Raw genomic sequence first — 13,475 nt, forward strand, 5'->3', positions numbered from 1 at the left:
TTGGCAACTTTAAGACTTGTGGACTTCAGCTCCCAGAATCCCAGAACTCTCAGAGTTCAAGTCCACAAATCTTAAAGTTGCCAAGATTGGAGATCCCTGTCCTATACTATAGATTCAGTGTGAGAGAGCGAAAAGGGTTGTTTTAACAAACTGAATTAGAGACCCAAAAGTCAGTGAAAGATTCTTCTGCTGAATTCCAATTCTTGGGGAAATCCTTACGTTCAGGGTGGGCAGCCATGCAGTCTGTTTTTCTGGTGATTGATGGTGGCCAGAAAAAATTGTGGGCACCATCTCAAAATAACATAACTAGGTTGAAAACGTTTCATCCTTTACACTGAAAAATTATTTAAATGGTTGCTCCTTTTGTCTCCCTTCCCCATAATTGAGTTGACAAATAGAGAAGGGATATTTTAATTCATTCTTTTTTCATCCCCCACCCCCAGCTGTTGATCTCCTCAAACGTGAGGTGATTTTTAGTGTCGTCCGATTGGGAGCCACCATCTTCATCTGCCTTGGGTTCCTGCTAATGCTTCTTCCTGAGGAATGGGATGAAATTACCCTGAGATTTATCAACAATTTAAAAGAGAAGAAAAGTGAAGAGCATGCTGAAGAGGTTACTGATTCAAACATTCACTTCAGGAGCAGGAGTAGAGCGAATGGGACGGTGTCTATACCGCTGGCTTAGAGCTGGTGATTGCACGACCATGTATATTCTGTGAATATGATTTAATAATTTTTTTCTCACCCGCCTGTACACTAAAAAGGACAGTGATGTTAAAAACCAGGGATGGATTATAAATTTAATGCTCAACACATTGGTATGTAAATGATTTACATTTGTACACTTGTCCAGCAGTAGGTGAAAATAACCACAATAAATTCCTTTTTTAAAAAAAATAAAAACAAAATAAAATGTTTTTTGTACTTTATTAGATGGTTCACAGAAAGAAAATCATCTTTAAATCAAATCCAGAACTCAGTTTAAGAATTAGGCAGATAGATATTGATGGGTGGCAGCAGTTTCGTTATTCTTGGGTGAGTCAGTCATTGAGTCTTATTAAAATTCCCTCTGGTATATCATGTGCTGAATTGCGTGTAGCGTGTGCAAACGCCATAGCAGGTTTATCCAGCCTATTACCCTTCAGCATTTTTGGAAGATGCAATCACAGCAGATCTAAATGGGTGTAAAGTCAGGAAAGGCTGCACTGAGAAAGTACAAGATCCAAATCATTGCTTTTCCAGTTCCGGTTGCTTCATTCTACTACAATCACAAACACTCCAGCTAGTCCAATTACTAGCCATAGGTGTGTGCAGGGAGGGTCAAGTAACAAAATGAGTGTTGTAATATCATTTGGCCTTTTGTTTTGTCGTTCTGGTTAGTAGCAGATGTTTGTGGGACTAATTAAGCTACAAAGCTAAGTTTCAGACACTGCAATTTTGACACATTGCACAGATAATATCCCAGGGGGTGAAATTCAGCATATTCTGGCAGGTTCTGGAGAACCAGTCGCAGAAATGTTGAGTAGTTTAGAGAACTGGCAGATACCACCTCTGGCTGGCCCCAGAGTGGAGTGGGAATGGAGATTTTGCAATATCCTTCTCCTGTCACACCCTCCAAGCCACGCCCACAGAACCGGTAGTAAAAAAAAAATGCATTTCACCACTGACATACCCCAACACCGGCATATAGCATGTGTTCATGCTTTCCAGGTTATCATGCCATCCAAAATGAAATTGTTGTTTCTTGTAACCTAGATTTCCAGTTTCACAGTTCTTTCATTTTTGGATGTCACATTCTAAGCCATAAAACTTACTAAAACTTACTGTGTACAATATAGAATGAATTATTGAATGAATAGCAATAACAATATCAAGTTAGACTTATATACCGCTTCACAGTGCTCTACAGCCCCTCTAAGCAGTTTACAGAGTCAACACATTGCCCCCAACAATCTGGGTCCTCATTTTACTGACCTGGGAAGGAATGAAGGCTGAGTGAACCCTAAGCCTGATGAGATTCAAACTTTACAGGCTGGGCAATGGCATTTTGAACTTAAAATGTCAAAACAAATCTGGTCATCCTTAAATTTGTAAATAATTCTAGAATCCTGGGGTTAAAAGGGCCATTTAGATTACTGAGGCTGACTCACTGCTCTGAGCAGGAATCCAAATTAAAGCATGGCCAATAGCCATCCAGCCTCTGCTTGAACAGGAATGCAGTAGGAGACCCCACCATGTCTTTCAATCAGTTTCATTGTCAAGTTGCTCTTAAGAGCCACGGTGGCGCAGTGGTTAGAGTGCAGTACTGCAGGCTACTTCTGCTGATCACCTGCTGCCTGCAATTTGGCAGTTCAAATCTCACCAGGGTCAAGGTTGACTCAGCCTTCCATCCTTCTGAGGTTGGTAAAATGAGGACCCAGATTGTCAGGGGCAATATGCTGACTCTGTAAACTGCTTAAGGTGGGCTATAAAGCACTGGGAAGCGGTATATAAGTCTAAGTGCTGTTGCTTAACTGCTTGAAAATACAATCTTTATTCAACTGGAATTTGCCTTCCTGTAATTTAAAATACCTTTCCAGGTTCTCTATTTTGGAATGATTTAAAAAAACCCAGGCTATTCTAGTTTGTTTGAATCCTTCTTAAGGCATAATATCCAGAACTGATCATAGTACTCAAAGCAGGATTTAAGCAAGATAGAATAAATTGTCACGGTGATTTGAAACTGAGTTGATGCAGCCTAAAATTGCCTTTGTCAATTCATACTTCAGCACTACTTCACTCTTGAAATAATCCTTTTCTTATGGCCAACTCCAGATATCATAGTCCTTCAATCACTAATATGAATGGGTTTTTTTTTGTTACTTTCCTTCTACACCTACCATGGCCCAATGATCTATCCCAGGATTCCTATTTAATTAAAAATCCACATTTGATACAAATAATTTCACATCTCATTTGGACCACTGTCTGAAAAAACTTAGGGTTGCACAATTATTAGGTTCAAAATCACCTGGACAAAGAAGAAGGGGGAAGAAAACCTACTACTAACTCCTTAATGACAGGTTGCATTAAGCATTCTCAAATATTATAAATAACTAATCCAGCCTAATCTGTGGAAACTCACTGGGTGACCTTGGACAGTCACTCTCAATTCAACTTGCAATGGTGGCTGAGGAACTTTGGGAGTTGCAATTCACACATCTTAAAATTGCTAAGGTGAGAAACACTGAGCTATGTACACAATGTCATGCCCTCTGATGGCAGTCAAAAGACTCTCGTATGTATTCATTGGGTGGGATGCTAAAGGTTGTGCTGAAAACATCACCTAAATGGTCAGAGCTCCAAAAGGGGAGTGTTAGAATTTTTGGGCAAGCAGCAAATCTTGTTTTGTTTTCATTTTGTTTCTTTTTACTAATACTTTAGGGCCAGTAGTGGTTAAGGCATCCGGCAAGAATTTGGAAGGCCTTGAATTCTAGCCCCACCTTAAGCACAAAGCTAGCTGGGTGATCTTGGACCAGTCAGTTTTTCCAGCCCTAGAAAAGAGACAATGGCAAACTTCTTCTGAAAAGCTTGGCAAGAAAACTGCAGGGACTTTTCGGAGCCTCTCGGAATCAGAGATGATTGAACAGAAGGAAGAAAAAAAACCTAAATAAATAGATGTAACCTTTTCTTCTTTCCCCCAAACAATTGGAAATCAGACTTTGTTTCTCTGTGGTTTATTGTTGACATATGTTACAATTTCCTAGGTTCTGAAGGAATCCACAGAAATGGGGGTTGGGATGAAACGCATCCTGGAAGTCAGGGCTTGTCAATTCCTGCAGCATTTTGTGCACCAGAAGGCCCCTGCAAGTGTCTCCACCAACTGACTCTTGGCTGCAGTTCTGGTTACCGTCTTAAAAGGCTGAGCTCAGAGAGAGAGAGAGAGGCTAATTTGCCCCATATGTGGGAAAAGAACCAGACAGCTTCTCTTGTGCAGGCAAAACTCAATCATCTAGAAGTGCAGAAATCTGCTAACTTAATTTTTGTTAGACAAAACTGCCTCTGGGCTCTAAGAATAGGAAGAGGAGAGAAAGAAAAATGCAGTTTGACAAATGAGGCAGCTGCGAGATTACATTCTTCGGCACGTAAGGGACGATCTCAGCCTCTCCCTGAAAGCAAAACAAAACGTGTCGTGAATAATGCAAGCTGCGGAACTATCCCAGGACTTAAATGCATTTCTGAAAAGGCAGGAAAGAAGCCATCGCAACAGTAACTCTTTTGCACAGGAATGAACATGGCAAGCTTTTGTTGCTGTTGAAACGAATCTTCTCTTGAAGCACACGATGGATGAGACTGAACTTAAAGCAGGAGACCCAATGAAATCTATGGTGCCTCACAATCATCATCATCATCATCATCTTTTAATGACCTCATAATCCCTTGCGGGGTGGAGTCTGGGCAACTGAACGGAGTGTTTAATGGCTGGATGCCCTTCCTGTCGCTATCATGCATTCTTATAAATTGAAATGAACACTGAAGAAAGCACCCTCAATAGTTTGCAAAACCAACTATTCATACATCTTCCTTTGATCGCAACACAGAGATGGAGTAACTTAGGAAATACACAAGGAGTGCTATGTGTGCAATTCCCATGCCCTGGTCTTCCAGGGGAGGTAAGGAAAATTAAAGGTAAAGGTTCCCCTCGCACATATGTGCTAGTTGTTCCCGACTCTAGGGGGAGGTGTTCATCTCTGTTTCTAAGCCGAAGAGCCAGCGCTGTCCGAAATGTTTCTGTGGTCATGTGGCCGGCATGACTAAGCACCAAAGGTGCACGGACCTCTGTTACCTTCCCACAAAGGTGGTCCCTATTTTTCTACTTGCATTTTTACATGCTTTCGAACTCTAGGTTGGCAGAAGCTAGGACAAGGAACGGGAGCTCACTCCATTACGTGGCACTAGGGCAGGGGTGGCGAACAAGTTCGACAAAAAGAGCCAAAATTTTAAACTGTGAGAGTCAGAGAGCCACACCACACAGTGACCTGCCAAAACAGACAAACACTCACACAAAAGCATATAATTTTAACAATAATATATTAAACACATAATATAACATGCTCAGTCAGGTGTTTTTTGTTATAAATTTTTATAAACCCATTAGAGCTGCTGTATAACTTTTAAATCCATAAATAAGTGGAATCTCTGTCCACCTAACAACCTACAAGATTACTTGATGACCACAACCAGGAATGCCACACTTGCAGTCATTAAACAAAGCAGTCACATATCTCGCTTAATGACTGCTTTGCTCAGTGACGAGATTGTGATTGTAAATCGAATACAACCTATACATGGGTAAAGCCTGGTCCTAATATTATCTTCCTTTAACCTAATATATGTATTATAATATATATATGAGTTTGGATTATCTTTGATATCTATTACAATTACAGGCTGTGAAAAAAACACTCGTAGAATTTTGGGAAACATACTAACCATGGAAATTCAATTAAATGTTTTCTCCTATTTAAAACTCTGCTGCTCCTGAACCCAGAGCTTCAATATGCAACCATTATTATTAATTTGAGCAATCATTAGAACCTCACCGGAATCCTGCAGCAACTGTGCTAGACTTTGAAGCATTATTTTTTTGGGCGCAGCAGAGGGCGCTGTTGAGCTACACCCGGAAGTACTGGTGGAGAGCTGGTGGAGCGCAGGCAAGCGTCGTCGCGTCGACCGTACTTCCGGGTTTAGCGCGCGATCCGAGCCACAGTAAACTAAATAATGGTAAGAGGCAAAGAGCCTCATTTATTTTGGCCGCGAGCCGCATGCGGCTCGCGAGCCGCGTGTTCGCCACCCCTGCACTAGGGGTTCGAACCGCTGAATTGCTGACCTTCCAATCGACAAGCTCAGCATCTTAGCCACTGAGCCACTAGAATCCTGAAAATAAATCTGGTGCCTTTTGCTCTGATACCGATCAGACAACCAACTCCTGAAATTCAAGATTGTGCCCTGTCTTGGATCACTTTCCAATTTTTCACTTTTTAAAACCACCCCAGTACAGGAAGTCCTTGAAGTAAAACCACAACTGGGATCAGAATTTCTATTTCATAGCAAGGTGGTTGTTAATAATTCCCACCCAGTTTTATGATATATATTTTTGGCCACATTTATTAAACAAGTTGCTGCAATTTTAAATGAATCATACAGTTATTAAGTGTATCCAGCTTCCTCCGATTTATCTTGCTTGTTGGAAGCTGGCTGGGAAGGTCAGAAATTGTAGCCACGTGATCTCGTGATGCTTCATCTTTTGAACATACATGCTGGTTGCCAAGTGCCCAAATTTTGATCCTGTCATAATGTGGATGCTGTGATGATCATAAGTACAAGAGTCGTGGTGGTGCAGTGATTAGAATGCGGTATTGCAGGGCTAACTCGCTGCTCACTCCAGGAGTTCGATTCTGAGCGGCTCCAGGTTGACTCAGCCTTCCATCCTTCCGAGGTCAGTAAAACGAGGACCGAGATTGTTGGGGGCAATAGGCTGACTCTGTAATCCACTTATAGAGGTCTATAAAGCACTGTGAAGTGGTATATAATAAGTCTAAGTGCTGTTGCTACAAGGACTGATTGTAATCCACTTTTTTTCAGTGTTGTTACAACTTTGAACAATTGCTAAACAAACAGTGGTAAATCAGGGACTAACTGTAATAGATAATAGCACATTTAAGTATATTTTGATAGTTGAAACAATCTGTTATTATCTCTGATGATTAGTTTTTGTTGACAGGGAATGACTAAGAACTCACCAGGGAATTGCATGGCTGTGTAGAAAGTTAGCACCTACCTCTCTCCTTATTGAAATATTAAAAAGACAGAATATTATATCTCCCTGGATGAGAAAAGGAGAAACATGCTCTTGGAAAGCAGCTCCCACCTCTCTTAATAGCCCCAGAAAGGTTGGGCCATCTTATCTACAACACAAAAGACCTTCACCCTCAGGATATAATAGGATTAGCCCTCTACCCATCTCACCACATGACACCCGAGAAGGTTACATCACCCAAATTCAACCAAACCTGGGACTCAAGACAACCTACAAAGTTACCCCTATATGACCTCATGGGAGTCTGACAACCAATCAGGATATATTTCTTGCCTCAGGAACAGGAAACAAGTTCAAAGCCCAACAGAGGGTATAAATCTCTCTCCCTCTCTCACCCATGTGCTTTTTTTTGCCCATGTGGTCCTGTCCACCATTAAACCCTCTTTCCAAGCAGTCTCCATGTTTCCAGTGTCTTTCTTCCCACTTGGAACTGAACCCAGAAGGACATTTCTTCCAACAGCTGAATAAAAGCTTGGACTTGAGTCCTAAATCCTCTTGTTTCCAGTCCATCACTGATCACAAACCATGATGTGGCTTGCTAGTATAAGGTAGGCTGTTATTGTGATCCAGCCATTAAGGTACAATCATGGCTTATGTTGTATGTAAACCTAGCTAAATGTGTTTGTTCAGCAAGCCATGATTCAATAGGCTGTGGTTTAATGTTGTACACCCGAAAGGTGAATGAGAGAATTTCAGCATTTAAATGGAAAGGGCAGAGGGAAGGATGCACATATAATATATAGGCTGTTGGATCAGGAAGATGCTCTCTTCACTTTTACATCAACCCTACATAATCCAGCAGGACATAATTTAAAACAGATATAGGATCAAACTTTCAGCCTTGAATTGTCAATTTTAAACCCTTATTTAGCTTGCTGCATTGTAGGAGGAGTTCGCTTATTTTTTCTGACTAACAAATATTATTCAAAGGCAAAACCTATTATGAATCATGGAAGCCTTTTAATAAAATTAGTTGGAAAAGATTAACTTCCTGGCTCTTTCTAATTTTGGACTGTAAAGAGAACAATCTTTTATGAACGATCAAGCAGCAAAAGAAAAGGCATTGCTTTTATGTCAAACACATTTGAGAGAAAATAACTTAGTCTTACTTAGTCTTACTTAGCAATGAAACCCTTGAAAATAAAGATGTAAAGCTGAGTATTTTAAGCTCCCACTCACTGCTTAAAGCACACTGAAAGCTCCTGATCTTATGGCAAAAACATTCAATTTTGGAGCCCAGCATACTGTGAAAGGACTAGGAGGTTTGTAGTCTTTTCATCTCCCTTTTTCCACCTGCAAGAAATCTCCCCTTTTTTGCCCTCACTACCCAGCAATAATCTCCATTCAGTCAGGAAAGGAGAGTTATCCATACAGTCAATACTCTGCAGTATTACTATGAAGTCGCTGGAGCATGAAGAGAGTTTTTATGTGGGTGAGTAACCTGTATTGGGGAAAGTCAGTAAGAGTGGTGCAGTTCATTCTTGCGCTTTGCAGAAGGACTAAAGCCATCACTCCAGGCCCTCCCTAACCATCAGCACTGGAACCGTGGGGGAGTAGCAAAAATGCCAGAGAAACAATCCATCCAATGCAGATGTATGATGGGAACAGGGGCCGATGGAACAGAGGAAGCATCCTGAGACTAGAACTGATCATTTATCCATCTAGTTCCATGATGGCAAACCAGAAGTGGCACGCAGTGCCCTCTCTCTGGGCATGTGAGCCGTCGTCCCAGTTCAGCTGTATTGCAGTGGCATGCGTGTATCCCGCCAGCCAGCTGGGCTTCGGGTCTCTGCTGCTCATGCGTGGGAGCAGGGCACATGCATGGGGCCGTGTGCAAATGCACGGGGTGGGGCATGTACAGGGGCGCATGTATGCACTGAGGGGAGGAGGGCATGCGGGGGGCGTACATGCATGTGTGGGGCATGGCATGTACAGGGGGCACACACATGCACAGAGGTGGAGAGCATGTGGAGGCGTGCACACATGCGCAAGGGAAGCGTGTGGGGGCGTGCACATACATGGGGTGGGGCACATGGGTGGGGGCCATGAGCGCATTGCATTTTGGGGGTTCGGGTGCGTGCTTTGGACACTCTGTCTGGAAAAAATTAGCCAACACTGATCTAGTTCATAGGCAAGTCCTTTCTAATATACTGTTTAACTCCCTTAGTGCCTACCAAACTCCCTGTGCAATCTGACTCTTAAAAAGATTGAACCTTTTATTTCTGAAAGCGATAGTACTGCTCTGTGGAAGTGACAGGACCATCCCATATTGTGCTAGGGAGGCCGCACCCAAACACTGCATCTACTTCTGGTCACCATGATAAAAAAAAAGATGCTGAAGCCCTAGAAAGAGTGCAAATAAGAGTGACAAAAATAATAAGGGGTCTGGAGGCTAAATCGTACAATGAATGGCTATAAGGCAGGGGTGCCCAAACTTGGGAACTTTAAGACTTGTGGACTTCAACTCCCAGAATTCCCCAGCCAGCATGGCTGGCTGGGGAATTCTAGGAGTTGAAGTCCACAAGTCTTAAAGTTCCCAAGTTTGGGCACCCCTGCTATAAGGGAACTAGGTAAGCAGTGGAGGGGGGAAGGGGGAGGTGAGTAAGGGGGTTGGGAACATTTTTGGCTAGAGTTACTCATGTTACTCTTCCCTCCCCCTCTCCCTGCCCACTGCAATGTATGTTTATCCTAATGAAGAGAAGGCTCAGGGGAAACAGTTGCAGAGAAGAGGGTGTCAATTTCCTCTCCATAGCACCTGAGGGCAGAACAAGAAGTAATGGGTGGAAGCCCATCAGAGGGAAATTCAAACTAGAAATAAGGAAGAATTTCCTGACAATGAGGACAATTAGTCGATAGAAAAGGTCACTGGAGGTTTTCAAGAAAAGATTGAACAACCATTTGTCTGGGATGGTATAAGCCCGTGATGGCGAAACCTAACACATGTGTGCCACAGGTGACACACAGAGGCCTCTCTGGCACGCGAGCCCCAGCTGAGATCCACCAAGCATGCGCCGCCGGCCAGCTGATTTTCAGGTCTCTGCAAAATCCTAGCGTGCCGAACTATAGAAGTCATCCATATACATCCAACAGGGACAGGAAGTGCCTCACAGGAGCAGATAGAGGTAAATCCTAGAGAGGCAGGAAATGCATCACTGAACAATGGAGATGAATGCTAGAGAGGAATAAAGCTGTATACAAGGTCAAGATAACTCCTGTAGTAGCGTAGGCATGCATGGGGGGGGAGTTCAGGGGGTGTCCCCCTGCACCCCATTTTTGGTCCCAGGAGGCTTCAGGGAGATTGCTAGGCTCAAATTGGATGCGGGGGGGGGGGGCATGCGGATGCATGCACTGTCATGTATGGGCTTTCGGCACATGAGGATCAAAAGGTTAGCCATCACTGGTATAAGCAGTCCTATTTTAGGCAGGGGGATTTGGATTAGAAGACCTCCAAGGTCCTTTCTAGCCCTATGATTCTATGAGTCTGTAGAGATTCCCAGTCATCCAGGTCATGGTTTGTCCCAAAGGTGTTTTTTTCAGGAGGCAACTGGACTTTCCTGTTTTTTCTTTGAAGACGTTTCGCTTCTCATCCAAGAAGCTTCTTCAGCTCTGACAGGATAGTGGAGTATGGAAAATCATTCCATTACTATGATTCTATGATTCCTTAAGAATAAAAAAGAACTTAAAGAGAAAACTGGCATATGTAAAACCGTGCATCAGACATTAGTACCTCCTATTATTTAGTAACGCCGCAGACTTCACAAAGGTGAATAGAGATTTGGAGTTCTTTCATAACCAGTAAGTAGCTGCTTTGTAAAGAATCAGTCCCTCAAGGCAGGTTCTTTGTCACATTTGCTCGTAATTCAAAACATATCCCCAACTGAAAAAGGATACCTGTTCCCAATCTAATGCAAAACTTGGGATGTACTACCAATTTTACTTTTCATTTAGCCCCTGGAAAAAGCAAAGAATGATGTATTCTAGCCCACGTTTTTGAAAGATTATATATTTGGAAATTTTATAGGGCTTCTTCAATTTAATTTTAACCAACATAAAAGTTGGGTAACTTTGGGGTTACATATGCTCCAGAATTCTATTTTTGCAACCCCAAATCCAGATTATGCCAGTTAAATTCAGTGGCAACCAATGATTTTCAGCCGTGTGATTTTTTTTCATGTTTTGGGAACAAAGTAAGAACAGCAGGACTCTATGAGGCTTGGCAAACTTTGCAGATCATTTAATACCTGCTGGAAAGCTGGCACAAGACACAGAACTAGTGGACTTTGGCTTGAAACAGCAAGATGCTTCAAATGTTCTTCAGCTGAAGTGCATCATTCCAGACAGGTTTCTAGCTCATGGGATTTGGTTTTTAGTTTCACTAGAATCAAAAAAATCCATGTACCAGAATCCAGAGCAAAAAGGTACCAAATCATGCCATTTTGAGTTCAGCAATGAGTGCTGTATATATTGGGATGCAGTGGCTCAGTGGCTAAGAAGCTGAGCTTGTTGATCAGAAAGGTCGTCAGTTTGGTGGTTCAAATCCCTAGCACCAGGTAACAGAGTAAGCTCCCGTTACTTGTCCCAGCTTCTGCCAACCTAGCAGTTCGAAAGCATGTAAAAATGCAAGTAGAAAAATAGGAACCGCCTTTGGTGGGAAGGTAACAATGTTCCGTGTGCCTTCGGTGTTTAGTCATGCCGGCTACATGACCACGGAGACATCTTCGGACAGTGCCAACTCTTCAGCTTTGAAACAAAGATGAGCACTGCCCCCTAGTTGGGAACGACTAGCACATGTGTAAGCGGAACCTTTGCCTTTACTTAATGAGTGCTATTAGTATCATGTACCATGGGGATACAGCTCCAATTGCCAAAGACACCTCTGTTAAGGTAGCAGTGCCATGATCTACTTGCCATAGTTCCTGAATGGCTGAAATGGCAATTCACCTTTCCTGTTTCAAGAGCGCTGAGATTACAAAGCAGCAGAAACAGTCAGGCGGCAGTAAGCTATATAAACGGGGAGCAAAGTCCCCCTTCCCCAGCTCTGATGATGTTATCTAATTATGTAATGAAACATCTGCAAATAAACAACCAAACTCAGAGAACACAAAGGACTTCACTGTTCAATCTTGAGTTACAGATATTCTCTTCTATTGAAACAGAAAGCTGTCAGGGTTCCAAGTAACACCCCTAATGAAAGAAGACTCTGAGGCTTGAGTTTCCTCAAAGTTCCATTTTATTAGAGATGTCATATTGGCACATCTGAGAAAACCAAAATCTGAAAGTTTCCAGGTTTTCCCCACCCAAGTGAAAGTTCAAGTCCCTGCCCAGCACCCACATGTCCATCACATGGCCCAATCAGGCACCATCCAAAACTGGAGATGCCTCCCAGTCACCTCATTGCAGCTGCAGGGCAAGATAGCCTTGACTTTCTGAGAAAGAATGTTATTATGGCTACGTATCACCCAGACTCTGCATAATCCCCTCCTCCCATTTTCCTACATTAGAAAGTGTGGCAGGCCTGAAGTCCCAAAGGTAAAAGATGGCTTCCAGGTCTGACATAAGCTAGATCAAGAGCCAAATATTCCCAATCATTGTAAGCATGATCAGAGGTCATGCCAGGAGTCAAGGGAGAAGTGAACCATCAAGTGGTATAAAAATCCAGGGCTGACAACTGAACCAGACCGTCAAGAGAAAGATAATAAATACATGTAGTCAATATAGCACATAAGAGCTTGACATTTTTATGTCAGCTATTAGAATCTGAAACAAAACTCTTGAAAGTCCCACATTTTAATCACTAGAATAATGTTTTTCAGCCATGGCAACTTTTTTGTTGTTAGCTGCGAAGTCGTGTCTGGCCCATTGCAATCTCATGGACAACATACCTCCAGGCCTTCCTGTCCTCTACCATCCTCTGGAGTCCATTTAAGCTCACACCTACTGCTTCAGTGACTCCATCCAGCCACCTCATTCTCTGTCATTCCCTTCTTCTTTTGCCCTGAATCTTTCCCTGCATTAGGCTCTTCTCCAGTGGGTCCTTCCTTCTCATTAAGTGGTCAGAGTTTCATCTTCAGGGTCTGGCCTTCTAAAGAGCAGTCAAGGTTGATCTCCTCTAGGACTGACCGGTTTGATTGCCTTGCAGTCCAAGGGACTCACAGGAATCTTCTCCATAATACAAAGGCCTCAATTCTTTGGCGCTCAGCCTTTGTTATGGTCCAACTTTCACAGCCATACATTGCAATTGGAAAAACCATAGCCTTGACTATATGCACTTTTGTTGGCAGGGTGATGTCTCTGCTTTTGGCAACTTTAAGATGTGTCAATTTCAGCTCCCAGAATTCCTCAGCCAGCTTTAGAAGGTGTAACTTGAAATGTTGACTGGGGAATTTGGGATTTAACATCCATACATTTTAAAGTTGCTAAATTGAGAAATACCACACCAGAGCATCTATAAAGCAGCTCTTCTTTTGAGTAAGACCTTACTTCTAAAATCTTTTCCAAGAAAGCCTGTTTCCAAGGCATACTGTTTGTATTTCTCATTTTTAAAGTGTGGAAAATAAATCCGGCATTCCAAGTAGAAGGGGCATGCCAGAAGCAACCACCGTATCTGACGGTTTGG

At 42.6% G+C, this 13,475-nt stretch overlaps 1 protein-coding gene across 7 annotated transcripts in view; it reads left to right on the plus strand.

The window, feature by feature from the left end:
* Positions 1-901, plus strand: part of SLC35F4 (solute carrier family 35 member F4) — a 185,415-nt gene extending 184,514 nt beyond the window's left edge. For all 7 annotated transcript variants that reach the window (XM_081933901.1, XM_081933904.1, XM_081933902.1 and 4 more), the window contains one exon: positions 444-901. In XM_081933901.1, the coding sequence (XP_081790027.1) occupies positions 444-685 (242 nt within the window). In that variant the 3' untranslated portion in view covers positions 686-901. The remainder of the gene's footprint in view (positions 1-443) is intronic.
* Positions 902-13,475: the final 12,574 nt, after the last annotated feature.

The sequence above is a fragment of the Natrix helvetica genome, assembly GCF_964273705.1.
Source record: "Natrix helvetica genome assembly, chromosome: 1".
Taxonomy (NCBI): domain Eukaryota; kingdom Metazoa; phylum Chordata; class Lepidosauria; order Squamata; family Natricidae; genus Natrix; species Natrix helvetica.